Source organism: Salvelinus alpinus, chromosome 35 (assembly GCF_045679555.1).
Source record: "Salvelinus alpinus chromosome 35, SLU_Salpinus.1, whole genome shotgun sequence".
NCBI lineage: Eukaryota > Metazoa > Chordata > Actinopteri > Salmoniformes > Salmonidae > Salvelinus > Salvelinus alpinus.
In genome coordinates, this window is record NC_092120.1 from 3,112,569 (window position 1) to 3,140,375 (window position 27,807).

Genomic DNA, 27,807 nt, shown 5'->3' on the forward strand with positions numbered 1-27,807 from the left:
ATTGTTAACCAGGGGGCTAAGTGACATGAGCCTTCAACGGTTTCTCCCCTTATAAGTACTGCCACATGCGATCGTGTTCCCTGCAGTCAGCCCCTCCCAAGCTTCATTATGGCACCCCTCATGTCTCTTTTGTAACTAATGTTCCTATACTTCTGAGTACAACAATGTTCAAAGTTTCACCCAGAATCCACAATGCCCATGTAGGACTGTAACATACACCCTAGCTCAGCTCACCCTTTCCCCCCTGTGAATGCAAGTCAAGGCATGTTATGCTACACATTTCTATAATTTTATCTGGTCAAAAGGGATCCAACGGGACAAAACCAACGCCTTATAGCCTCCTTGGATCCTTTCAAAGACTTATTTTACATTGTAATTGTAATAGAAATCATTTCAGAGTGCATTCACAGGCTGACAGACAAGTGAGGGCAAGCAACAAGGGGGAAAAAGGAAAACTAACAGCTGTTATGTTTCTCCAGACTCTCCCAAGTTCCTTAACTCTGACTCAACTTTGTAGCTACAGAATTGTTCATAAGCATAATTATGTATCTACATGGGAGATATCTTCCACCCCAGGCTCCAACCCCCAATCCAGTCCAGCCATCTACAAGGCAACAGGAGGGTGTGTGGCAGAAAAGGCTGGTTGGAGGTGCTATAGGAAGACAGGCTCATTTTAATGGCTGGAATGGAGTCAATGGAACAGAGTCAAACGTGGTTTCCATATATTTCATGTGTTTGATAACGTTAAATGTATTCCATTCCAGCATTACAATGAGCCCGTCCTCCAATAGTTCCTCCCACCAGCCTCCTCTGGTGTGTAACCCTTAAATGTCACGAGAGCCCTTTGGCGTCTGTCCCAATTTCCTGCAGTGTCTCCTCACATCCGGGGTTTCTGTTAAGAATGTATGTGTGTGCACAGTGTACAGTATGTGAGTGGTGGTATTTGTGTTTTTATTATCTAAACCAGCGTTGCAATTCTGGCACCAAAACAACACCCCATTGTTCATCTGGCCATTGTTTGTTTACCAGTATGAAAGGAGGACAAAGAAGGGAACGGTGGCTGGTCTACACTTTGGGGACTGGCGTCATGTGGCATCCCAAAAACATGAGGGTGTGGGGTCCTTGTTTTGGGGAGTGTGCCTTGACTAGCCATTGTCACCTGAGACTAATGGTATTTGACTTATTCATCAACAAAGATCTGGACCCAAGATAATTCAGCTAAACATATTTATATTTGTATATATTTCTCTTCACAGTCAGCGCTAGTTCATATTCCTTTTCACCTAAAAGGATAGTGGTTTTGGTAGCTAGCTGCATTGCCAAACGTCCCTGTACTTCTCTGAATCAAGGGATGAACATGACAGGAAGGAGGAGTGAGAAAAGAAGAGAGGGGAGGAGGGAACAAAGATAATCACAGCTGGGACCGCCACTTTTTCCCCATTGTGTGCCAACTTTCATAAAGAGCACGCTCCCCTATAATGAGAGAAAATGAGAGGCTGTTGATAATCGCTGTGATAGGCGGCCCTGATGGAAGGGCTGTGTCTCCAATGGCTGAGTGGACCACGGTCTGGAGCCTGCGATTGATTCACTATCAGCGTCGAGGTGCTGGGAAGGGCTGGCTGGCACTGGGGCCCCATGGCTGATATGATGATATGGCTTCAGAGGTGTGGCGGCCTGGTTGAGAACACGAGTGATACTGAGCTCCTACTGGGTGGCGGGCCAGATGAAAGGATGGTGATGATGCTGTGTATGCGTGTGTGTGGACGTGGATAACTATACTTGCGGGGACCAGATGTCCCCGCAAGAATAGTAAACAAACAACAATTTGACAAAGTGGGGACATTTTGTTAGTCCTCACAAGGTCAAACGCCTACCTAGGGGGTTTGGGGTTAAGGTTAGAATTAGAATTAGGTTTCGGGTTAAGGTTAGGGTAAGGGATTAGGGAAAATATGAATTTAAATTGGACTGAATTGTGTGTCCCCACAAGGTTAATAGTACAAGACTGTGTGTGTGTGTGTGTGTGTGTGTGTGTGTGTGTGTGTGTGTGTGTGTGTGTGTGTGTGTGTGTGTGTGTGTGTGTGTGTGTGTGTGTGTGTGTGTGTGTGTGTGTGTGTGTGTGTGTGTGTGTGTGTGTGTGTGTGTGTGTGTGTGTGTGTGTGTGAAGCTCAGATATTGGTTGCTAAACTGTGATTACATCACCTACCACATTTGTTTAGATACTGTAGCTGTCATGCCAGAGTGACAGGCCAATGCTTTAACCTATATGAGTATGTGAGTGTGCACCTTAAATAGACAAGTCTTGTACCAAAATGAATAGTACGTAGGTTTCCGGCTTGGCTTGAAACTGAACTGTGTTTTCATAGGATTCTGTGGAAAAAGACTTAATTTGCGTCCCAAATGACCTTCATGCTCATTTTACGATAAACACCATGCCCTAGTTTCCAGGATGTTCACAATCAAAGGGGCAGATGCGGTGCCGGAGTTCGCAGATTGTTAATTTGATTGCAAGATTTATACTGAAATGTGTGTACATAATCTCCTCTTAACTCTACATTGGAAGTGAGGGATCCCACTGGGCACAGACGTCAGTTCAAAGTCTAGTTCTGATTTATATTTTGGTTGAGTTGTCAACTAACGTGAATTCAACGGGAAATCAACACAACATTTTCACCATGTCATTGGATTTAGGTTAAAAGTTTGGTGAAGAAAAGATGAAATGCCCTCACGTTGATGACTTTTTATTTGGAAATGTAGTTGTTTTTTAACCAATTAAAAACATATTTAGCTTTTTTTACTTCATCATGAGTAAAATAAATAAATATATATTATTGTAATGTTTTTGTATTGAAGGATGGGCGTCCATAGATTATACACCACTATCAATTGTTTGACATTCCATCAATTGTTTAACTCAGCTGTTCTGGCAGAGGACCTGGTTAACGAAGCACAATATCTAATTGACTGGGTATGCCCCCGGAGAATATACCCTGATGAAGACAGGTTGTCTGTCGAAACGTTGGATATTAGGTTATTAAATTATTACATCTGAGCTCATAGAGTGTGCGGCTCTCCTTTAATTTTTCATATGTCCCCGGAGAAACCTTATTGTTGCGCTCCCTAAAAAAAGTATAAAATACGGCCTATGGTCGATTTATCACGTCTCATACTGCATCTCTCAGCTATGTCAGAATTACTGTAGTGTGAAACTAATCTATACCTTGTGCAGCGCACAAGTAACAGTTTATTTTGGAGTTGGGTAATTAAAATAAGTGCTCTCCATAAAATAAGTGCACTATGTACAATCCCTGTATCTTGAATATTTATATTCTGAGACTTTATTTTTCCATTCATGCCACACTGTCATTTCAGCTACTTTGATTGTATTGTTTTCTTTTTTGTACCTAGTGTTATTTATGCTGGGAACATAAATTATCAACATTTTACATGAGCTTTCCAGAGAAATCGGACACAAAGTGTGACAAGATGAGGTCAAGAAACGAAAACGCTTTATTAAATCAAGAATACATGTTTTATTTGCATATCTTAATTTCATCACATTATGAATTCAGATGAACTTGCTCTTTAACTTAAACTGATGGAGTCGAGTGATAAAAATATCTTCTTCCATCTCCTCCCTGGGGGAGTGGGGAGTGCAGAGTTCCTTTTATCCGGTGTTTTGGAGCGGAGGCAGGGGCCTGCGGTGGCGCCTGATAGGGTAGGGAAGGCTGCTTTCCAGCATTATTTCCCCCCGGTGCATGATCTGAACCGAAAATGTCAAGGGGTGTGGATTTGAGCAGGGGAGGGCGGCGTGCAGAGATGTTAGAGATTGTGGGGTCCCTGTCTGTCTCCCTGGTTCTAACCTCTTGCCTATAAAAGCATGAAATATATGTTTCCACCACTGTTGTATTTCACACGCAATTGCATGCAGCAGGTGTCAAGGACTACATCGATCCATTCATTGAGGATAGTGGCAACGTTGAGATAGAAATGGCTGAATCGATGCTCATCTTGAGAATGTGTTCCATAATGCTGGTCCTTGGTTTTTCAGGTGAGAATACAAAATCCTAAACACTTCAAGGTTTGAATATTTCTGTAAATAATCATATTAATTAGACCTACTTTTATATTTGTTGGGAGTGGGACTATTTTTTGTTTTTAATTTTATTTGATTATTTATTGGTTTATTTGTTCATTATTTGTCAATATGCATTTGCCTATAGTTTAAATAATATAGACATATATAGACAATAAATGTCACTGTTGGCGTTCATTTCTTTGAATATGTGATATTTATGCTTCCGTGTAATGACTATCTTCATTAAAACCCTTGAAATCAGTATATCAGAGCTGGTATAACCTATATCGGATGATCATATCACTGCTACAGATGTAGGATCTTAATTTGATCAACCTGTTGCAGGAAAACTTTCCTGTGCTGTAGGTCCCGTGTGGCTCAGTTGGTAGAGCATGGCGCTTACAACGCCAGGGTTGTGGGTTCATTCCCCACGGGGGGACCAGGATGAATATGTATGAACTTTCCAATTTGTAAGTCGCTCTGGATAAGAGCGTCTGCTAAATGACTTAAATGTAAATGTAGGACATTTAAAACTTGGTGAGTGTTTAAAAAGCCTTCTGGAGTTTGTAATTTCCACTTTGACATTTCAGACTTGATTTTCCCTTAAAATACATTTATCAACCCGTACAAAAATGTAAATTCTTTATAATCCACATAATAATGCACATTTCCTGTTGCTGCAGTATTATTTTCCTGCTGTAGCAAACTGGCTCAAATTAATATCCTACATCTGTATGGTTCTCCTCACAGGGAACATGGTTCACAGTTTGTGTTCTGTTATGCGATGCACTGGACTTGTTTGTCTTACTTTTCATTGACATGTTTTTTAATCTTACCTAAGGGATTCAATCCAACTTTACAGAGCTAACTAAAGTGAACATTTTCCTTGCCAATGTTCCCTACATGTACAATATATAGCACTTTCAATACATTCCTCAAGTACATGAATGTGGTGCTACAGCTATACAGCATCCCGAATGCTAGGACATAGGAGAGAATACTGAGTTTGGTCATCTCATATGTTAAAAAATAGATTTTCTTTATTCTATCTCTACTGAGTTTCATCAGTGTGAGGTGTACCCAGAGCAATGTCCAAGCTCATCTGTTCCGGAGGCTGAATTGTAATAGGAGATGCTTTCTGAATCCACCCCAGCCCATAATGTGGCAGTAATCTTTAAAATGCCAAAAAAGAGATGCCAACTAACTACTCTTATTCTAATTCCACCACATCTAAACTCTAATTAACCCAGCCGTGATTGTTAAGGCTATATCATCCCTCTGCTGTAATTTGGTTTTGGCTCAAAGAGCCCCCTGACCTTGTTTTACAACCAAATTGATTATAGGGGAAAGGAAAGCAAAAGGTTGGAAATCTATCCAACCATTTCACCTTTCAGTGGCCAACAAAGACAAAGGACAGAAATAAAGGAAGTTATGAGGCGAAGGAGATGTGGCCATATAAGAGAATTGGGACGCAGCCATACAGCCATTCTCAGCCACAGCCATGCAGCCTGTCTCAGCCTTAGTACAGGAAGGAATAGTGTGCTGCTCAGGAAGTCCACCACTGCCAAGGTCCCTGCTTGTTTTTTCCTGGCCGCCTGTCAGCATGCTGCAATTAGTCCCTAGGAGCCTATTTGTAGGCCTAACTTACTATCTCCAGATGGATGGCAATCTGCAGGGCTTCAGCGTTGACATGAGCAATAGAGACCTCACTCCTTCTGCAGGTGTCCCAGGTCAAATCAATCAACTGATCTCTCTTATAAATGTATAGTGTTGATGAGTGCATCGTTACAGTCTGTTGTAGAGATACAGTGTAGAAAATACATGACAGTTGTGGTTTGGTGGTATTTGATTAATCACACTAATGTATTCTTAGTCAAGTCGATAGGCATGCCCAAATGTTTGGCTCTAGGTTCTCCATTTCAATAGTTATTCCAGAATATAGAAGTTTCAAGTGGTGTTACTGTTAGGTGTCCAAAAGGTTGTTATAATATTGCTCTTCTTCTTCACTGTGTCAGAGGCCAAAATGGAAATCATCACCCCCAAACAAGATGTGTTGCTGGGTGAGAATGCCATGCTCCTCTGCAAAGGTTGGTACAATGTTCTGGCATTTCCATAAGAGCAACATCTTACCATGGTTAACATCTTACCAAGGGTAGAGTGTCTTCTGCATATTCTAGTACACTGGCATATGCAGTTGTATGAATATATATATATATATATATATATATATATATATATATATATATATATATATACATATATATATACACATATATATGTACAGTTGAAGTCGGAAGTTCACATATTCTTAGGTTGGAGTCATTAAAACTCGTTTTTCAACCACTCCACAAATGTCTTGTTAACAAACTATAGTTTTGTCAAGTCGGTTAGGACATCTACTTTGTGCATGACACAAGTCATTTTTCAACAATTGTTTACAGACAGATTATTTCACTTATAATTCACTGTATCACAATTCCAGTGGGTCAGAAGTTTACATACACTAAGTTGAGTGTGCCTTTAAACAGCTTGGAAAATTCCAGAAAATGATGTCATGGCTTTAGAAGCTTCTGATAGGCTAATTGACATCATTTGAGTCAATTGGAGGTGTACCTGTGGATGTATTTCAAGGCCTACCTTCAAACTCAGTGCCTCTTTGCTTGACATCATGAGAAAATCAAAAGAAATTAGCCAAGACCTCACAAAAAATTGTAGACCTCCACAAGTCTGATTCATCCTTGGGAGCAATTTCCAAATGCCTGAAGGTACCACGTTCATCTGTACAAACAATAGTACGCAAGCATAACCACCATGGGACCACACAGCCGTCATACCGCTCAGGAAGGAGACGCGTTCTGTTTCCTAAAAATGAACGTACTTTGGTGTGAAAATTGCAAATCAATCCCAGAACAATAGCAAAGGACCTTGTGAAGATGCTGGAGGAAACAAGTAAAACGAGTCCTATATCGACATAACCTGAAAGGCCGCTCAGCAAGGAAGAAGCCACTGCTCCAAAACCGCCATAAAAAAAGCCAGACCACGGTTTGCAACTGCACATGGGGACAACGATTGTACTTTTGGAGAAATGTCCTCTGGTTTGATGAAACAAAAATAGAACTGTTTGGCCATAATGACCATCATTATGTTTGGAGGAAAAAGGGGGAGGCTTGCAAGCCGAAGAACACCATCCCAACCTTGAAGCACGGGGGTTGGCAGCATCATGTTGTGGGTGTGCTTTGCTGCAGGAGGGACTGGTGCACTACACAAAATAGATGGCATCATGAGGGTGGAAAATTATGTGGATATATTGAAGCAACATCTCAAGACATCAGTCAGGAAGTTAAAGCTTGGTTGCAAATGGGTCTTCCAAATGGACAATGACCCCAAGCATACTTCCAAAGTTGTGGCAAAATGGCTTAAGGACAACAAAGTCAAGGTATTGGAGTGGCCATCACAAAGCCCTGACCTCAATCCCATAGAAAATTTGGGGGCAGAACTGAAAAAGCGTGTGCGAGCAAGGAGGCCTACATACCTGACTCAGTTACACCAGCTTTGTCAGGAGGAATGGGCCAAAATTCACCCAACTTATTGTGGGAAGCTTGTGGAAGGTTACCCGAAACGTTTGACCCAAGTTACACAATTTAAAGACATTGCTACCAAATACTAATTGAGTGTATGTAAACTTCTGACCCACTGGGAATGTGATGAAAGAAATAAAAGCTGAAATAAATCATTCTCTCTAGTATTATTCTGACATTTAACGTTCTTAAAATAAAGTGGTGATCCTAACTGACCTAAGGCAGGGAATTTGACTAGGATTAAATGTCAGGAATTGTGAAAACTGAGTTTAAATCTACTTTGCTAAACTGTATGTCAACTTCCGACTTCAACTGTACATATGTTAAAGCTACTGGCCGATAGCTTGTTGGCCTCATTGGGACCTTCCCTGGCTTCCGGATTGGTACCTCTACTGCTTCCTTCCTACTCCTCACCAATGCTCCACACTCCTCCGTCCAGCATGGGACTGCTTTCTTCTGCCCTGAACTCTTAGGATTGAGTGTATGTAAACTTCTGACCCACTGGGAATGTGATGAAAGAAATAAAAGCTGAAATAAATCATTCTCTCTACTATTATTCTGACATTTCACATTCTTAAAATAAAGTGGTGATCCTAACTGACCTAAGACAGGCAATTCTTACTAGGAATAAATGTCAGGAATTGTGAAATACTGAGTTTAAATGTATTTGGCTAAGGTGTATGTAAACGTCCGACTTCAACTGTGTATATATATATCCTTAACAATTTTTTTTATATATGATACATATAATCACACATAACCCCTCTTAGCTGGTGGGGAAGGAGACATCACCTGGCAGAAAGATGGAGAGGATGCTGAAGGTGACCAGGTTGAGAAAGTAGATGAGACATCGTCAAAACTGTTCATCAGGGATGCCAAGTTGGAGGATGCAGGACTGTACACATGCTTATGTGAATTTGACACCGGTCACGTAGATCATACAATTCAGACCATCTTTGTCTACGGTAAGATGTTTAAGGTAAAAGTTTTCACCTGGCTAATATGACCAAGAGTCAGTGTTGAAGGGTTTTTCTCGTATTGTTTGAGTATTGAGCTAATTAGTGTTGTCTTGCAAGATCAAAGACAGATAGGTCATATCTCTGTAACACACACACGTTTGTTTTAGTATCCTTGTGGGGACCAAAACAGTCATTCCCATTCAAAATCCTATTTTCCCTCACCCCTAACCCTAACCTTAACTCCAAACCCCCAACTCAATTCCTAACCCTAAACCCTAACCCTAATTCTAACCCTAAACCTAACCCCTAAGCCTAAAATAGCCTTTTTCCTTGTGGGGGAGAGTGAAATTTTCCTTAATCCTAACCTTAGCCCCAAACCTCAAACCCCCAACCCAACCCAACTCCTAACCGTAACCCCTAACCCTAATTCTAACCCTAAACCCTAAGCCTGAAATATCCTTTTTCCTTGTTGGGACCGGTGAAATTTTCCTTGAGGATAGTAAAACCAAAAACCAAAAACACACACACACAATGACCCTTTCGCTCTCTCCATCCCTCTCTCAACTCACCCAGAGCGGCCATCCTTTGGGGAAACACTGTCCTACCATGAGTTCCTGGAGGGTCAAGATGTGGTCATCACCTGCATGGTCACTGGCAAGCCGGAGGTGGAAGTCAACTGGGAGAGGGACCATGAGAAACTGCAATCTGAAGGTAGGAGGGGTACCCTCGGTTCTGATTGTTCATGTGGTATGGGGGTCTCTTTGCTTCCTAGCTCCTCACACTAGCTGCTGCCTGCCTGCCGGTGACCGATGGAGAGGTGGCGATGGTGGACAGGCTGTTGAGCGGCAGAAGGGGTCACGTAGCTCATAGGCTAATCTGATTTGCCGTCAAATCGAGGGATGTTTTCCGGACTTCCCCGGGAAACATCTGATTCAATCTGTCATCTTTTTCCAGAGGGACAAAACACACTGAAAATAACAGTCAGACAAGCCCTGACCCTGTTTCATGTGAACGCCACCATTGACAACCTTAAAGAGAGAGCGTGATTGCTTTTTGAAGCTTGGTTATATTGATGATTAAGCAGAGAGAACGTGTTCCTGACGCTGAGATGGGGCTGATCTTTCTTTTCCCTGTTGCCGTCTTTTGCTCCCAGCAGGTCGGATCACAAGACTAAAAGACAACTCTCTACAGATCAACAACATCAACAGGAAGGATCACGGAACATATACCTGTGAGGCTAAAATCAAGGACCGGCCCATTTTTGAAAAGCTCGACATCTCCATCTCCGTCAACGGTGGGGTTACTCAAAGTGCAGTAGGGAATAAGGGATATTTTAGGATCTTTATTTCGTACAAACTCTGTATAGACCAGAGGATTAGGTGTGTTGTTGTTGACTATAATAAATCATGTCTCCTCTGACCCTCCTGCTGTAGTTCCCCCCACAGCGAAAATCCATGAGGAGGTGAAGAAAGTCACGGCTGGACCAGAGACCAATGTCTCCCTCAGCTGTCTGGTCGAGGGAGTCCCCCAACCGAACATCATCTGGACAGTGTGAGTGTGTGTGTGTTTCTTCACACTGATGTGCATGTGTGTAAAGCCAGAGTATCAGTTTGCAATAACACAGAGAGAGAGCGAGAGAAAAACTAGTGTGTATTGGAAAGTGTATGTTTGGGTGAAGGCCTCCAGTGTGTCTATATTTATGTGGTCATTTATGTCTCAGTACACCACTAATGTGGCGTGCCATCCTGTCTGTGTGGTTGACTGTGTGTCTCACTTCCTGTCAACTTCCTTATCAGCAGCATGCTAATGTTCTGTAGCACCAGGCCTCACTTCTGCCTGTCTGTCTGTTGGCGCTTCCCTCCTCAGCCCAGATTCTTCAGATGAGTCCCGCTACAAGTACAACTCAGACAAGAGCGAGCTGATTATCTCGTCCGTTGTCAGGAGCGACTACGGAGAGTACATCTGCACGGCCAAGAATAAAATCTCAGAGAGCAGTGCCATGATCATGCTGGATGTCTCAGGTGTGGTTTGTTAGAGAACATCAGGAAACACACTCCTCCTGGAAACAAACAGCTTTAGCTTCACAAGACCAAGCTTTCTCCAAAATAACAGATAAAAAATGGCTTGTTATTTGAATACTTCCTTCCAGATGTTTACGTTCCTGATATACAGAGATATCATGGAGAATTTGATTCTGTGTAAGCAACCATTTTCTGTCAGACAGTCTAGTGAGCCTGAGTTTCAGAAAACAAACCATTTGATCCCATTCAAACCCATTACCCGTGTAACATTTTCAACCAGGGAAAAGCAGCATTGTGTGTCTCTCATCAGATAATTTTTTTTTTAAATCTTCAGGTGTTTTCAGAAAGATTGATGGAAAGAATGGGCACCTTTGAGGAAAATGGGGAAGGTTCATGCTTTTTCAATTTCAGTCAAGTTCTAGGTTTAGTATTTTTTTCCCAAATCTAGTTCTGGGGAGGGTCATGTAATTTGTAATTGATGAAATTCCAATATTTCTTAGTGTTTTAAAATGAGTTGATTATAAGGCTATATATCGATGTGTGCCCGATGCCGTCCCTCATCTCTGATTCTCCACTGGTCACACAATATCAGGTGTGCCTATAGGCTATTTAGTGTGGTCTCAATCAAATGATCCATAGCTTATAGGCTATAGGCTATGAAATGCATGCTTGCAGAAGCACAGAGAAAAGTTATATTTCTACGATAGAAGCTGATTAAACAGCATGATCATTAAACAGGTGCACCTTGTGCTGGGACCATAAAAGACCACTCTAAAATGTGCAGTTTTGTCACACAACACAATGCCACAGATGTCTCAAGTTTAAAGGGAGTGTACAATTGGCATGCTGACTGCAGGAATGTCCAAGAGAGCTTTTGCTGGAGAATTGAATGTTAATTTCTCTACCATAAGCCGTCGTTTTAGAGAATCTGGCAGTACATCCAACCGGCCTCACAACCGCACACCATGTGTAACCACGCTAGCCCAGGACCTCCACATTCGGATTCTTCACCTGCGAGATAGTCTGAGGAGGGGAAGGGTTGGTGCTGAGGAGTATTTCTGTCTTTAATAAAGCCATTTTGTGGGGAAAAACGAATTCTGATTTGCTAGGTCTAGCTCCCCAGTGGGTGGACCTGGCTCCCAAGTGGGTGGACCTATGCCCTCCCAGGCCCACCCATGGCTGCTCCCCTGCCCAGTCATGTGAAATCCATAGATTCGGGCCTAATTAATTTATTTCAATTAACTGATTTCCTTCTATGAACTTACTAAAATCTTTGAAATTGTTGCATGTTGTGTTTATATTTTTGTTCGTATAATTCTATCACTATCGATTGATTAATCTATTCACGTTCTGTGCAACAGAAGATGTTTAAACCCAGACAGCTTTTAGGGAAACACTTGTGACCTTCTCTCGTTGGGTTAAGCCATTGAAGAAGAGTAGCCACTAGTTAAAACTTACATTTTTTCTGCGTCGGTAGTCCTACTCTGTCTGGGGTGGAAAGGTAGGCCTAACTTCAAGATTCCTCATAATGTCTCAGATTTAATTATTTGCAAACAAGGACAGTTTCATTTAAAACAAGACATTTGGCATTAAAGAAATATGATAAGATGAACACATAGGGACAACTCTTTGTCCATTCTTAGCCTGTAATTTCGGTAGTTTGTGTGTTATTAAAAAATATTCTGCTAATATGTAAAATGACGTAGAATTGCATGAAAGGTTTATAAAAGGCAATTTTTTCTCGGACCTGCAAATACGATTATAGATTTATGCAATGCTTTTACTATAAAGTAAATCTTTCCACCCATACTCTTGTCCACGGTGGTCTGCGAACTCACAACCTTCTGCCCCCGGGCTGCAGCCCTGTGCGCAATAAAAATTCCTGTGCTGTCATGTAATGCTTACAAGACATAGAACAGTTTCTAAAACTTCATATCTAAGGCTCTGGTCTGTCCAAGAAGTGAGGGTAAATGGTAGACATGTTCTCTGTTATCCACTTTATGTTTTAATTATTATTATTATTATTGGGTATAGGGGAGGGTCACTTGTTTTTTCCCCCAAGCATTCAGGGAGGGTTTAGGTAAAATATATTTTGCTGAAGGGAGGCCCATCCATTTTCATTTCAGAGAGGTCCGTTTTTCTCCATGTAACCCTTATTATAAATAACTTTCACTCCCTAACCAGATACAATGCCAATATCTTGCTGGCTTAACCATACACACTATCAATATCTTTCTGGTCTTCGAAGCCATCTGAACACACAACAAAATAATTGTTCCTATTTAACAGAAGATGCTCATATATTGTTAATAATTTACACATATTCTTATCTATTGTAATTTGTTTGTTATTGTCACACAAAGCACTCAGTTTGTCCTGTCTCTTGTTCTGTACGTGTTTACAGAGCATCCTGTAGCAGTGCTGAGCCAGAAGAAGATGGAGCTGGAGCCAGGCCAGACTCTCTCAGTGTCCTGTAACGTCTCAGGACACCCTATGCCCGCGCTGCAGTGGGTCAGGAAGACCAACAATGACCACCTGCTAACAGTGGTAAGACAGATGATACGTTCACACAGTGGCATTAATTACAACAACTATTGGGGGAGAATCAGGCAGAGAATACATTTTTTGTTATATTTCTCTCCTCTGAGTTCCTGTCTGGTTGTGTTTGTGTGGATACAGGACACTGGTGGAGGTCGAGTGAGAATGGAGGATGGCTATGTCCTGGTAGTTGACAATGTGACGCCCTCAGATGGAGGGCTGTACAGCTGCATGGCTATCAGTCCTGCTGGCAACGCCTCCACAGACTTCAGCCTGCAGAGTAAGGCCACTCTTGACCTTCCTACTCTGTTATGATAATACTTAGCGCTAACACAACATTCCACTGGACAGAGACGTCAGTTCAATGTGAATTCAACGTGAAATCAACAGAAAATGTCACCAAGTCTTTGGATTTAGGTGAAAAAAATATGTTTAATTAAGTTGATTACTTTTTTCAAATCCAATCAGTTTTCCACGTTGATTCAACGTCATTGCATTCCATTTTTTGGTTTTAATGACATGGAAACAACATTGATTCAATCAGTTTTTACCTTTCTATAAAGGGACAAGCAGCCACAAACCACTATAAAATTCTAAAATAACTGAAAACAGTGGGAGATTTTAGCTAAAGTGTAGGTACTCTAAACTCAGCAAAAAAAGAAACGTCCCTTTTTCAGGACCCTGTCTTTCAAAGGTAATTCATAAAAATCCAAATAACTTCACAGATCTTCATTGTAAAGGGTTTTGACACTATTTCCCATGTTGTTCAATGAACAATTAATAAACATGCACCTGTGGAATGGTCGTTAAGACACTAACAGCTTACAGACGGTAGGCAATTAAGGTCACAGTTATGAAAACTTAGGACACTAAAGAGGCCTTTCTACTGACTCTGAAAAACACCAAAAGAAAGCTGCCCAGGGTCCCTGCTCATCTGCGTGAACATGCCTTAGGCATGCTGCAAGGAGGCATGAGGACTGCAGATGTAGCCAGGGCAATAAATTGCAATGTCCGTACTGTGAGACGCCTAAGACAGCACTACAGGGAGACAGGATAGCTGATCATCCTCACAGTGGGAGACCACGTGTAACAACACCTGCACAGGATCGGTACATCCGAACATCACACCTGCGGGACAGGTACAGAATGGCAACAACAACTGCCCAAGTTACGCCAGGAACGCACAATCCCTCCATCACTGCTCAGACTGTCCGCAATAGACTGAGAGAGGCTGGACTGAGGGATTGTAGGCCTGTTGTAAGGCAGGTCCTCACCAGACATCACCGGCAACAACGTCGCCTATGGGCACAAACCCACCGTCGCTGGACCAGACAGGACAGGCAAAAAGTGGTCTTCACTGAAGAGGCGCGGTTTTGTCTCACCAGGGGTGATGGTCGGATTCGTGTTTATCGTCGAAGGAGCGAGTGTTACACCGAGGCCTGTACTCTGGAGCGGGATGGATTTGGAGGTGGAGGGTCCGTCATGGTCTGGGGCGGTGTGTCACAGCATCATCGGACTGAGCTTGTTGTCATTGCAGTCGCGTTACAGGGAAGACATCCCCCTCCCTCATGTGGTACCCTTCCTGCAGGCTCATCCTAACATGACCCTACAGCATGACAATGGTACCAGCCATACTGCTCGTTCTGTGTGTGATTTCCTGCAAGACAGGAATGTCAGTGTTCTGCCATGGGCAGCGAAGAGCCTGGATCTCAAACCCATTGAGCACGTCTGGGACCTGTTGGATCGGAGGGTGAGGGCTAGGGCCATTCCCCACAGAAATGTCCGGGAACTTGCAGATGCCTTGGTGGAAGAGTGGGGTAACATCTCACAGCAAGAACTGGCAAATCTGGTGCTGTCCATGAGGAGGAGATGCACTGCAGTACTTAATGCAGCTGGGGGCCACACCAGATACTGACTGTTACTTTTGACCCCCTCTTTGTTCAGGGACACATTATTCAATTTCTGTTAGTCACATGTCTGTGGAACTTGTTCAGTTCATGTCTCAGTTGTTGAATCTTGCTATGTTCATAAAAATATTTACACATGTTAAGTTTGCTGAAAATAAACGCAGTTGACAGTGAGAGGACATATCTTTTTTTGGTGAGTTTATTTATATTTGAAGTATTCACCGTTTTTTATTTCTAATGTGTAACGGCAGCCTTCCTTCTCTTCAAGAGAAGAGGAGGTGTAGCAGGGATCGGACCAAGACGCAGCGTAGTTGGTGCTCAACATATTTAATAATGATAAACAGTGAACACTTAACAATTACAAAAATAACAAAATGTGGCAAACCGATACAGTCCTAGCTGGTGCAGAGAAAACACAGAGACAGGAAACAACCACCCACCAACCCCAACACAAAACAAGCCACCTATATATGATTCCCAATCAGAGACAACACAAAACACCTGCCTCTGATTGAGAACCATATTAGGCCAAACACAGAAACAGACAAACTAGACACACAACATAGAATGCCCACCCAGCTCACGTCCTGACCAACACTAAAACAAGCAAAACACACAAGAACTATGGTCAGAACGTGACATAATGACAATGTTCTTATTCTTTCATCTCTGACATGCTCATTCCCTCTTCACCTCTCTGTCTTTGAACTGCTCTGCACCTCCCTCCTTTCTCCCTATTTCCCCCTCCTTCAATCCTCTCGCTCTCCATGTTTCTCTCATCTCTCCTCCCCCAGCCTGGCCAGGTAAAGCATCCCAGGTAAGTGGCACCCCAGGGCCCACATCGGTCCACTTCACCCTGGGTGCTTCCCTGGTGGACGGGGGCTCTCCCATCACCCACTTCACCCTCCAGTGGAAGACAGGACGTGAGAACAATTGGCAGGAGAGAGTCATCCAGTCCACAGGTAAAAACCTGACTCTCAGTGCCCAAACTATTTAATGAAATACTGTAGATGATGTTTGAGACAGATGAAGCCAATGAATACGCTGAGGCTTAGAAGTCGTAACTGAACACGGATTTCCATAAACCAGGGGAGGCCTCTGATGACCATTTTAGTGATATGACTAGTTATGAGTAGTTTGATTAGTTTGAGTGAATACATACAGTGGGGAGAACAAGTATTTGATACACTGCCGATTTTGCAGGTTTTCCTACTTACAAAGCATGTAGAGGTCTGTAATTTTTATCATAGGTACAACTGTCAGAGACGGAATCTAAAACTGTCAGAGACGGAATCTAAAACAAAAATCCAGAAAATCACATTGTATGATTTTTAAGTAATTAATTTGCATTTTATTGCATGACATAAGTATTTGATACATCAGAAAAGCAGAAAGGTACAGAAACCTTTGTTTGCAATTACAGAGATCATACGTTTCCAGTTCTTGACCAGGTTTGCACACACTGCAGCAGGGATTTTGGCACACTCCTCCATACAGACCTTCTCCAGATCCTTCAGGTTTCGGGGCTGTCGCTGGGCAATACGGAATTTCAGCTCCCTCCAAAGATTTTCTATTGGGTTCAGGTCTGGAGACTGGCTAGGCCACTCCAGGACCTTGAGAAGCTTCTTACGGAGCCACTCCTTAGTTGCCCTGGCTGTGTGTTTTGGGTCGTTGTCATGCTGGAAGACCCAGCCACGACCCATCTTCAATGCTCTTACTGAGGGAAGGAGGTTGTTGGCCAAGATCTCGCGATACATGGCCCCATCCATCCTCCCCTCAATACGGTGCAGTCGTCCTGTCCCCTTGCAGAAAAGCATCCCCAAAGAATGATGTTTCTACCTCCATGCTTCATGGTTGGGATGGTGTTCTTGGGGTTGTACTCATCCTTCTTCTTCCTCCAAACACGGCGAGTGGAGTTTAGACCAAAAGGCTCTATTTTTGTCTCATCAGACCACATGACCTTCTCCCATTCCTCCTCTGGATCATCCAGATGGTCATTGGCAAACTTCAGACGGGCCTGGACATGCGCTGGCTTGAACAGGGGGACCTTGCGTGCGATGCAGGATTTTAATCCATGATGGCGTGGTGTGTTACTAATGGTTTTCTTTGAGACTGTGGTCCCAGCTCTCTTCAGGTCATTGACCAGGTCCTGCCGTGTAGTTCTGGGCTGATCCCTCACCTTCCTCATGATCATTGATGCCCCACGAGGTGAGATCATGCATGGAGCCCCAGACCGAGGGTGATTGACCGTCATCTTGAACTTCTTCCATTTTCTAATAATTGAGCCAACAGTTGTTGCCTTCTCACCAAGCTGCTTGCCTATTGTCCTGTAGCCCATCCCAGCCTTGTGCAGGTCTACAATTTTATCCCTGATGTCCTTACACAGCTCTCTGGTCTTGGCCATTGTGGAGAGGTTGGAGTCTGTTTGATTGAGTGTGTGGACAGGTGTCTTTTATACAGGTAACGAGTTCAAACAGGTGCAGTTAATACAGGTAATGAGTGGAGAATAGGAGGGCTTCTTAAAAAAAAACGAACAGGTCTGTGAGAGCTGGAATTCTTACTGGTTGGTAGGTGATCAAATACTTATGTCATGCAATAAAATGCAAATTAATTACTTAAAAATCATACAATGTGATTTTCTGGATTTTTGTTTTAGATTCCGTCTCTCACAGTTGAAGTGTACCTATGATAAAAAAATTACAGACCTCTACATGCTTTGTAAGTAGGAAAACCTGCAAAATCGGCAGTGTCTCAAATACTTGTTCTCCCCACTGTATATAAAAGTAATGTGTGTGTTCATGCACCCTGTTGTTTGTGTGCAGACCCCCTGGTTATCACAGATCTGAATCCCTACACCACCTACTCTGTCCGGTTTGCCCCACAGAACCACCTGGGTCAGGGAGGCTTCTCCGAAGAGCTCACCGTCCGCACACAGGGCATACGTGAGTGTCACCCTCCTCTTCCTCCTCTCTCTCTCCTCACTCCCAATCGCATCATATCTAGGCAAATGCAGTATAATTATTTCTAATTGTCACCAACTATCATTGTTCAAACTGCATTACTTGTGTCAACAAGCTACAGTATATCCATATTGCCTACTGTTTTGAGTGTCTATCTATAGTTGGAGTCGGAAGTTTACATACACTTAGGTTGGAGTCATTAAAACAAATTTTTCAACCACTCCACAAATTTCTTGTTAACAAACTAGATTTTGGCAAGTCGGTTAGGACATATACTTTGTGCATGACACAAGTAATTTTTCCAACAATTGTTTACAGACAGATTATTTCACTGTATCACAAAAGTATCTATATCCACAGACAAACGAGTCCTATATCGACATAACCTGAAAGGCCGCTCAGCAAGGAAGAAGCCACTGCTCCAAAACCGTCATAAAAAAGCCAGACTACGGTTTGTAACTGCACATGGGGACAAAGATCGTACTTTTCGGAGAAATGTCCTCTGGTCTGATGAAACAAAAATAGAACTGTTTGGTGATAATGACCATCGTTATGTTTGTAGGAAAAAGGGGTATGCTTGCAAGCCGAAGAACACCATCCCAACCGTGAAGCACGGGGGTGGCAGCATCATGTTGTGGGGGTGCTTTGCTGCAGGAGGGACTGGTGCACTTCACAATATAGATGGCATCATAAGGAGGGAAAATTCAGTGGATATATTGAAGCAACATCTCAAGACATCGGTTAGGAAGTTAAAGCTTGGTCGCAAATGGGTCTTCCAAATGGACAATGACCCCAAGCATACTTCCAAAGTTGTGGCAAAATGGCTTAAGGACAACAACGTCAAAGAGTGGCCATCAAAAAGCCCTGACCTCAATCCTATAGAAAACTTGTGGGCAGAACTGAAAAAGTGTGTGCGAGCAAGGAGGGCTACAAACCTGACTCAGTTACAACAGCTCTGTCAGGAGGAATGGGCCAAAATTCACCCAACTTATTGTGGGAAGCTTGTGGAAGGCTACCCGAAACGTTTGACCCAAGTTTAACAATTTAATGACAATGCTACCAAATACTAATTGAGTGTATGTAAACTTCTGACCCACTGGGAGTGTGATGACAGAAAGATAAGCTGAAATGAAACATTCTCTCTACTATTATTCTGACATTTCACATTCTTAAAAGAAAGTGGTGATCCTAACTGAACTGAATTTTTACTAGGAATAAATGTCAGGAATTGTGAAAAACTGAGATTTAATGTATTTGCCTAAGGTGTATGTAAACTTACGACTTCAGCTGTATATTGGCTGGAAGAAATGTTAATCTGTCATAATTCACTCATTCCACTGTCACATGATCATCCACATGACATCATCACCTGCTCGCTGACGGCTATTCATGCTCCATTATTGCCCCGCTCCTGATGACATCATCCCATTCCATCGGCATTCGGCCCCGCAGGAGGTAAAGTACTGACGTGACGTGTCGAAAAATTCACGGATAACCAACCTCCCTAACATGACAGTAGATTTTACTACAACAGTTTCACACACCCCTGACCTCTGTACCTATTGTACCAACACACTGCCTCTACCCCCCTCCCTCCCCAGGGGAACCAGACAGCCCAGTCCTGGTGGCCAGCGTGGGGAAGGTTGAGGGCAATATGTTCTCAATCCCTTTAACACAGTTGGACAACGGAGGTGCCCCCATTATCCACTACACTGTCCGCTACAGAGTGGTGAGTATGAATGCGTTTCTGTTTTTCAGGGAAGACAAAAGATCAAGACATTACAGAGTGTGCAAGACCTTACACCACCCCTCCTCCTCCTCTCTCTATCTTAGAATAAGGTGGACGAGGACTGGAGGGAGAAGGACCTGCCGTCCAACTCGACAGTGATCAACCTCCATGACCTGCAGTATAAATCAGACTACCACATGGAGGTGCGAGCCGTCAACCCCTACGGCTACTCCAGCCCAGCCAAGCTGAACTTCAATGTCCCACAGCCTGGTAAGCTGCTATGGCATACTGTAGTAGTGAAATAAAGCTTGAGACCTTCCGAGAGGTGGGACAAATACTGGATTGAGCAGAGTAACGTAGTGCTACCACCACCTTTCGATTAACCGGTATGTCAGAGTGAAGGATACACCAGAACTCAACAACAATATAACAAACAATTACATACTTTATTAAACATTTAATTGTCACGGCCGTCGTAGGGAGGAGACCAAGGCGCAGCGTGATAAATGTACATTCTTCTTTATTTAAAGAATGAACACTGAACAAAACGAACAAAATAACAAAACGAACTGTGAAGCTAATATGGCTAGTGCAGACAGGCAACTAAACATAGAATAAGAACCCACAAAACCAAAAGGGAAAATGGCAACCTAAATATGATCCCCTATCAGAGACAACGATAAACAGCTGCCTCTGATTGGGAACCAATTCAGGCCACCATAGACATACATTTGCCTAGACTTACCAACACCCCATGACATACAAAAAAACCTAGACAATACAAAACAAGCATACCCACCCTCGTCACACCCTGACCTAACCAAAATAATAAAGAAAACATAGATAACTAAGGTCAGGGCGGGACATTCATTTCATGAGACAGCGTGGAGTATCTCAGACAGGCATCCTACTATATTTCTGCTGTCTATGCAACTGAGCCTGAGTAGGAAGAAGAAAACTGTGGTGTAAGGCACACACAAAACTGTGGTGTAAGGCACACACAAAACTATGGCGTTCTGCATCAGCATCGAACAGCCCCCGTGATATGCAACTTTTCAGGGAAGTTAGAAACCTATATACACAGGCAGTTAGAAAAGCCAAGGCTAGCTTTTTCAAGCAGAAATTTGCTTCCTGCAACACAAACTCAAAAAAGTTCTGGGACACTGTAAAGTCCATGGAGAATAAGAACACCTCCTCCCAGCTGCCCACTGCACTGAGGATAGGAAACTCTGTCACCACAGATAAATCCACTATAATTGAGAATTTCAATAAGCATTTTTCTACGGCTGGCCATGCTTTCCACCTGGCTACCCCTACCCCGGTCAACAGCACTGCACCCCCCACAGCAACTCGCCCAAGCCTTCCCCATTTCTCCTTCTCCCAAATCCAGTCAGCTGATGTTCTGAAAGAGCTGCAAAATCTGGACCCTACAAATCAGCCGGGCTAGACAATCTGGACCCTTTCTTTCTAAAATTATCTGCCGAAATTGTTGCAACCCCTATTACTAGCCTGTTCAACCTCTCTTTCGTGTCGTCTGAAATTCCCAAACAGCAGTGCTGTTCTAAGGTCTTCGAAAGCCAAGTCAACAAACAGATTACCGACCATTTCGAATCCCACCGCACCTTCTCCGCTATTCAATCTGATTTCAGAGCTGGTCATGGGTGCACCTCAGCCACGCTCAAGGTCCTAAATGATATCTTAACCGCCATCGATAAGAAACAATACTGTGCAGCCGTATTCATTGACCTGGCCAAGGCTTTCGACTCTGTCAATCGCCACATCCTCATCGGCAGACTCGATAGCCTTGGTTTCTCAAATGATTGCCTCGCCTGGTTCACCAACTACTTCTCTGATAGAGTTCAGTGTTTCAAATCGGAGGGCCTGTTGTCCGGGCCTCTGGCAGTCTCTATGGGGGTGCCACAGGGTTCAATTCTTGGACCGACTCTCTACTCTGTATACATCAATGATGTCGCTCTTGCTGCTGGTGAGTCTCTGATCCACCTCTACGCAGACGACACCATTCTGTATACTTCTGGCCCTTCTTTGGACACTGTGTTAACAACCCTCCAGACGAGCTTCAATGCTATACAACTCTCCTTCCGTGGCCTCCAACTGCTCTTAAATACAAGTAGAACTAAATGTATGCTCTTCAACCGATCGCTGCCTGCACCTGCCCGCCCGTCCAGTATCACTACTCCGGACGGTTCTGACTTAGAATATGTGGACAACTACAAATACCTAGGTGTCTGGTTAGACTGTAAACTCTGCTTTCAGATTCACATCAAACATCTCCAATCCAAAGTTAAATCTAGAATTGGCTTCCTATTTCGCAACAAAGCATCCTTCACTCATGCTGCCAAACATACCCTCGTAAAACTGATCATCCTACCAATCCTCGACTTCGGCAATGTCATTTACAAAATATCCTCCAATACCCTACTCAATAAATTGGATGCAGTCTATCACAGTGCCATCCGTTTTGTCACCAAAGCCCCATATACTACCCACCACTGCGACCTGTACGCTCTCGTTGGCTGGCCCTCGCTTCATACTCGTCACCAAACCCACTGGCTCCAGGTCATCTACAAGACCCTGCTAGGTAAAGTCCCCCCTTATCTCAGCTCGCTGGTCACCATAGCAGCACCCACCCATAGCACGCGCTCCAGCAGGTATATCTCTCTGGTCACCCCCAAAGCCAATTCCTCCTTTGGCCGCCTCTCCTTCCAGTTCTCTGCTGCCAATGACTGGAACGAACTACAAACATCTCTGAAACTGGAAACACTTATCTCCCTCACTAGCTTTAAGCACCAGCTGTCAGAGCAGCTCACAGATTACTGAACCTGTACGTAGCCCATCTATAATTTAGACCAAACAACTACCTCTTCCCCTACTGTAGTTATTTATTTATTTTGCTCCTTTGCACCCCATTATTTCTAATTCTACTTCTACTTTGCACATTCCACTGCAACTCTACCATGCCAGTGTTTTACTTGCTATATTGTATTTACTTCGCATCTGCAGACAGGTGCTTGGACCAATACAAACAGTCAAAAGACCCACATGATAGTGATGAAGGCACATATAGGACCCATCCCTAAAAACTAAACACATTTAACAGGACTCAGCCAACAGAATAGGACAGAGACATGACACTAAAAACATTTAAATGTGGCATTTAAAAACATTTAGCTTGTCTAGCTGACGAGATGCTCCCGTGGGGTCTGAGCGTGTGCACCCTTGCTGAGCCGGCAGGCATGGCAAGTTCCAGGCCGACGGTAGGTACATATCTAAGGTGCACTGAGTAGCCTTAGCCTTAAGCAACAACCCCCCAAAAAAGCTTTCTTATCTGGTTGTCGTCGGCAGCCCTACACAGCAGCGAATAACACCCTCCCACCATTATAGGGTGAGTGCAATATAATTGCAAGGGCTACGGAGCCTCACGTTCACCGAAGGACCGGCTCCTCCGCAACCACCTTTCTGCGCTCTCACCTTCTAATAGTTTTTCCAGAGTCCCGGGCAGAGCTGGCGAACAGGCACAGGTGCCAGCAATTAGTTCATTATTTGGTGATGTCATTCCTTACGAGCTGTTTCACAGCTTTACAACAGTCACATTCTGGAAAACAGACTATTGCCCAATAGAGAGGAAAATATCTCTGAAATAAAAACAGTTACAGAACAGAATGCCAGGTCAGGATAAAATGTTTTACTGAGTTTAAATATGATTATCTCTCCCTCTCTGTGTCTTTCTCCTTCTCTCCGTCCCTTTCATCCCCTCCCTCACTCCTTCCCTCCCTTCTTCCCTTTCAGTAGCCAAGATGAATAAGGGTGGGATGGGGAAAGGGGCTGTGGCAGGCATTGTCATAGCCATCTTCTTGGCGCTACTGATCGCTGTGGACGCCACCTGTTGCTACACCAACCGCTGCGGCATGCTGATGTTCCTGGCTGTCAAGCTGTTTGGGCAGAAGGTCCCTGGGATGAAGACTGTGGAGGAGGGTGACGGCACCTCTAATGGGTAATACTGTTCTCTAGCCTACTGTCTGCCTGTTCCTCAATGTAACATATTCAGAGGGTTGTAGTGTGGTTATGTGTGTTTCTCTATATGAACCCTCCTGAGCCTCAGTTTATGTGTCCTTCAATGCAGAGACTTGAAGTTGAATGGGCTAGGAATACCGAGGGATACCATCCCAAAGCTGCAGACACAAAATGGGGAAAAGAATGGGTTGCAGGCGGAGGTCACGTGCGACAAAGCACCCCTCACCAAATTCGAGTAGGTGGCCCATGATGACGTCAGAGGGGTGGACACAGCCCACCCTCGCCCTAAACGGGCTGTGATCCATAAAAAATGGCAAAAAGAGGCACCTCCGCACTTATAAGTCAGCAAGTGTGTTTGATCACTGACTAATTAAATGATAACTAATATACCCATGTGCAAAGTGACACCCTTAGCCATTTTTTTATACCCATTTTAATTGTTAGGTAGCCACCACCCACTTGCTACTGCTAGAGTCTTTGATGACTTGAGCTGACGAACACGGGAATGCCCTCTCAGAATTAGTAGGCACACAGTCTTATTTTCCTGTATTTGCATGTGCATATTTAGTTACTGAGCTAATGACTCATTAAATATTTGCATGGCTAGTTGTATTGAGTTGTATTTTATTTCTAACCTATCATTTCCTATCAGGAAGACGTCCCCCAATGGAGATCCTGCCACAGAGGCCTGAGTTACTGAACAGGAAGTGACATCCTAGTATCTGAAGAATGGAACCTGTAAATGTCAGTAGAAAGGAGGAAGTATTGTGAGTTGAGGGGTCTTAGTTAAATGTTTTTGGAGAGTTCCCAGGACAGTCCATGTTGAGAAAGGATAAGGATTAGGAAAGTTATCTGTGAACTGTAATGTCTAACATTAACAGATTGTTGTAATTTCATCCAGCCCTGTGTAATCTCATGTTAAGTGTTACATTTCCTTGCTTTTATGTTTCAGTACATTCATGTTATGTTTCAGTACATTCATGTTATGTTTCAGTACATTCATGTTATATTTCAGTACATTCATGTTATATTTCAGTACATTCATGTTATATTTCAGTACATTCATGTTATATTTCAGTACATTAAGGCTGCTGTAAATTGTCAGGGAGACCTTTGTAGTTCATTAATTGAATCATAACTCATTATTTATTAAAGTCTATATTCACTTTAATCTGCAAAACAATCTGTAAGTGACATATCATTACTTAATAAGGACATTTTATCCTAACATATTAACAATATACAGCAGAGCTGCCCAACCCTCTTACTGGACATCTACTGTCCTGTAGGTTTTCAGTCCAACCCTAATTTAGGATATCTTATTCAGCTAGTTAAGGTCTTGTTGAGCAGCTAATTAGTAGAATCAGGTGTGTTAAATTAGCGTTGGACTGAAAACCCACAGGACGGTAGATCTCCAGGAAGAGGGTGGACAGCCCTGATATACAGTATACAGCATAATCACATTAACAAATAACAACGTGTCAAAATTACATCTCTTCAAGTGTTGTAATCATGAGGAATATACAGAGCTCATATATTACAGAACTATATGATGTGCTTATTTTTTAAATAATCTGTTGTTAAATTGCAAATTGCTCATATAATCATTTTATGTTTGTATTTGTTTAATTATCAACATTTTTACTGTTTATTTGTACATTGTACACTGTACATTGTTTGTACATACACATACAGTATAACAGCTATGCATTTTGCTATTTAAAAAATGTGACTTAAAAACATGCTGTTTTTCATTCACTTTTCTTGAGTTTACCATACTGTAGGCCTTGTGGTCTAGATATCAAAGTTCTCTGACCACCTCAGTGTGTTTGTAGTTGGCTGTAGTTAACTGCATCGTCATCCTCTGCCTTGTTATTCCGCTGCCTCCTTTTAAGGGGAACAGGTTTTAATGCAGATCTATATTTGTATTTACCTAGTAGTTATTACTATTTTACAGATACTACGTGATGTAAGCCTGTTGTTGAATTGTTGCGTACACATTTTTGCAAGTTATTATGCAATTGTTTTGATACACATTATTTTACTTGTGGAATTTACTTTGAGCGCCTCACTCACTCTGTGGTTATTTACCTGTGTGAAGGAGCAGGCCTGATATTGAGCTCTGCGTAGTTCATGTCATTAGGATCAGTGATTGGCTTGGCTGACCGTCTCATGTTTTCATAGATGTCCTCTGGTGTAGACAATGTTGCTTTCTGTATATAACAGTCAGAATACAGTCAAAATACTGAGCACTGGCCCCAGGCATAGAATGACTCTCTCTACGCTTTGGCATACTTTAACTAACTCAAAGTTCAATGGGATTGTCACGGTTTTCTTCCTGGGATGAAGGAGAGGACCAAAACGCAGCGCGGCTAGTGTTCAACATGTTTAATAAAGAATAATAACGTGAACACTACAAGCTACAAAACAATAAATGGGAAAACCCGAAAACAGTCCTATCTGGTGCAGAACACAAAGACAGGAAACAATCACCCACAAACAAACAGTGAAAACAAGCAACCTTAATATGGTTCCCAATCAGAGACAATGACAAACACCTACCTCTGATTGAGAACCATATTAGGCCAAACAACAAACCCAACATAGAAACACAAAACATAGAATGCCCACCCAGCTCACGTCCTGACCAACTAAACAAAGACTAAACAAAGGAAATAAGGTCAGGAACGTGACAGGGATTGATTTACACATTTACCATTCACTTTCATACGAGCTGGTTTTTATTATCTAAGAAAAACAGAACAATAAATTACATGTGTAAGGTTTGTTTCGAAATGACAACATAGCCCATTGGCAATGACAACCACATTTGCGATGACAACCACAGTAAGGCCACTGTTCGTACTTTACTTTCCTCTGATCACCGACCTGGGGGACTGGTTTGGTCGGAAGCTTCTTCTCGGCCGTGTTCCACTTCTGTCTGTGGATGATAAAACAAAGATAGAATTCAGCCATAAAGGCCAACTAAATAGCCTGTTGTGCTTTTTAGTAACTTTCCACTGTGGGACAACCAAATCAGCAGTTGGTGGTTGTCTATGCCAGTATGGTATCTCTTTTGAAAGAATTTGGAAAGAAAGAAGTTGTGTAAGTCTCAGTTGTGACATGATTACGACATCAAGCCTGTAGACAGTGTATTTTCATTTGTATACACAGCTAAAGAGGGAGGGGAATGGAATTATGTACATTTCTAAAGAAGATGAGAGGGGGCCCTTCAGTGCACTATAATATATGTTTAGTTCTTTATTACACATTTTCAAACCACTCACCTTTTAATCTAAATGTTGAGCACCACAATCACTGCTGTGACAAGGAAAAGAGCCCCCAATGTTGCCAGGACCACCATTAAATGGGCTGATTCTGGAACACAAGAGAAAATACACTATTAGAATTGATCAGACTATGGTTTTGTATATCAAATATTCACTCCAAGATATTCCACAGATTACATGCAACATCATATACTGTAACTTCATATCCCTGTCTGCATGCCATTGTTTTGTTGAGATACACAGGGCAGACATAACAACAGCGTGACATACAAAAAGTGCAGAAGTGTTGCAGTAACTTTAACTTTCACCTCCAGGTCTGTAGAGTTCAGTGATCCAAGGGCTTTCTGGGCCATTCAGAAGTACAGTCCACTGTCATCAGAATCTATTTCTTTGAAGGTGTGTTCTTTCCCCATCCCTAATCTTAGTGAAGTTAGCGGTCCTAACCTCTGAAACCAGGTGTAGGTCTCTGCTGCAGTGTTGGCATTATTGCTGCAGGTCAGAGTCAGACGACTGCCTTTCACTACATCAGGGCTCGGGCTGACCTTAACAGAAACGTCCCTTGGAGCATCTGGAAGCAGACGTACAGAAAACAACATTGTTCTGTGTGTATTCATTTGATTGTATGTTAGTAGTACTGCATTTATACATTAATACAGACAATGAATCAACCAAGCCATCTCAGATGTACATTGGCCACTGCAAAGAGAAAACAACAACT

The 27,807-nt window shown here is 42.8% G+C and overlaps 1 protein-coding gene and 1 long non-coding RNA gene across 4 annotated transcripts; one reads left to right on the forward strand and one right to left on the reverse strand.

The window, feature by feature from the left end:
* Positions 1–3,690: 3,690 nt before the first annotated feature.
* On the forward strand, positions 3,691–25,539 carry ncam3 (neural cell adhesion molecule 3). 3 transcript variants are annotated; one of them, XM_071383654.1, is made up of 16 exons: positions 3,691–4,048; positions 6,091–6,162; positions 8,424–8,618; positions 9,186–9,323; positions 9,766–9,906; positions 10,046–10,163; positions 10,479–10,633; positions 13,038–13,180; positions 13,313–13,451; positions 15,873–16,040; positions 17,901–18,021; positions 19,638–19,767; positions 19,872–20,037; positions 23,575–23,779; positions 23,909–24,034; positions 24,452–25,539. In XM_071383654.1, exons 1-16 carry the CDS (start codon positions 3,988–3,990, stop codon positions 24,489–24,491), a joined length of 2,118 nt encoding a protein of 705 aa, XP_071239755.1. In that variant the 5' UTR covers positions 3,691–3,987; the 3' UTR covers positions 24,492–25,539. The 3 variants fall into 3 exon arrangements, with proteins under 3 accessions (XP_071239755.1, XP_071239756.1, XP_071239757.1); XM_071383655.1 differs by having other exon boundaries at positions 9,769–9,906; XM_071383656.1 differs by lacking the exon at positions 23,909–24,034.
* Positions 25,540–25,552: 13 nt separating this feature from the next.
* LOC139564273 (uncharacterized) lies at positions 25,553–26,826 on the reverse strand. Its single transcript, XR_011672715.1, has 3 exons — positions 26,689–26,826; positions 25,891–26,012; positions 25,553–25,686 (listed from the first exon to the last, which is right to left on the reverse strand). It is a non-coding gene; the product is annotated as an uncharacterized lncRNA (long non-coding RNA).
* Positions 26,827–27,807: the final 981 nt, after the last annotated feature.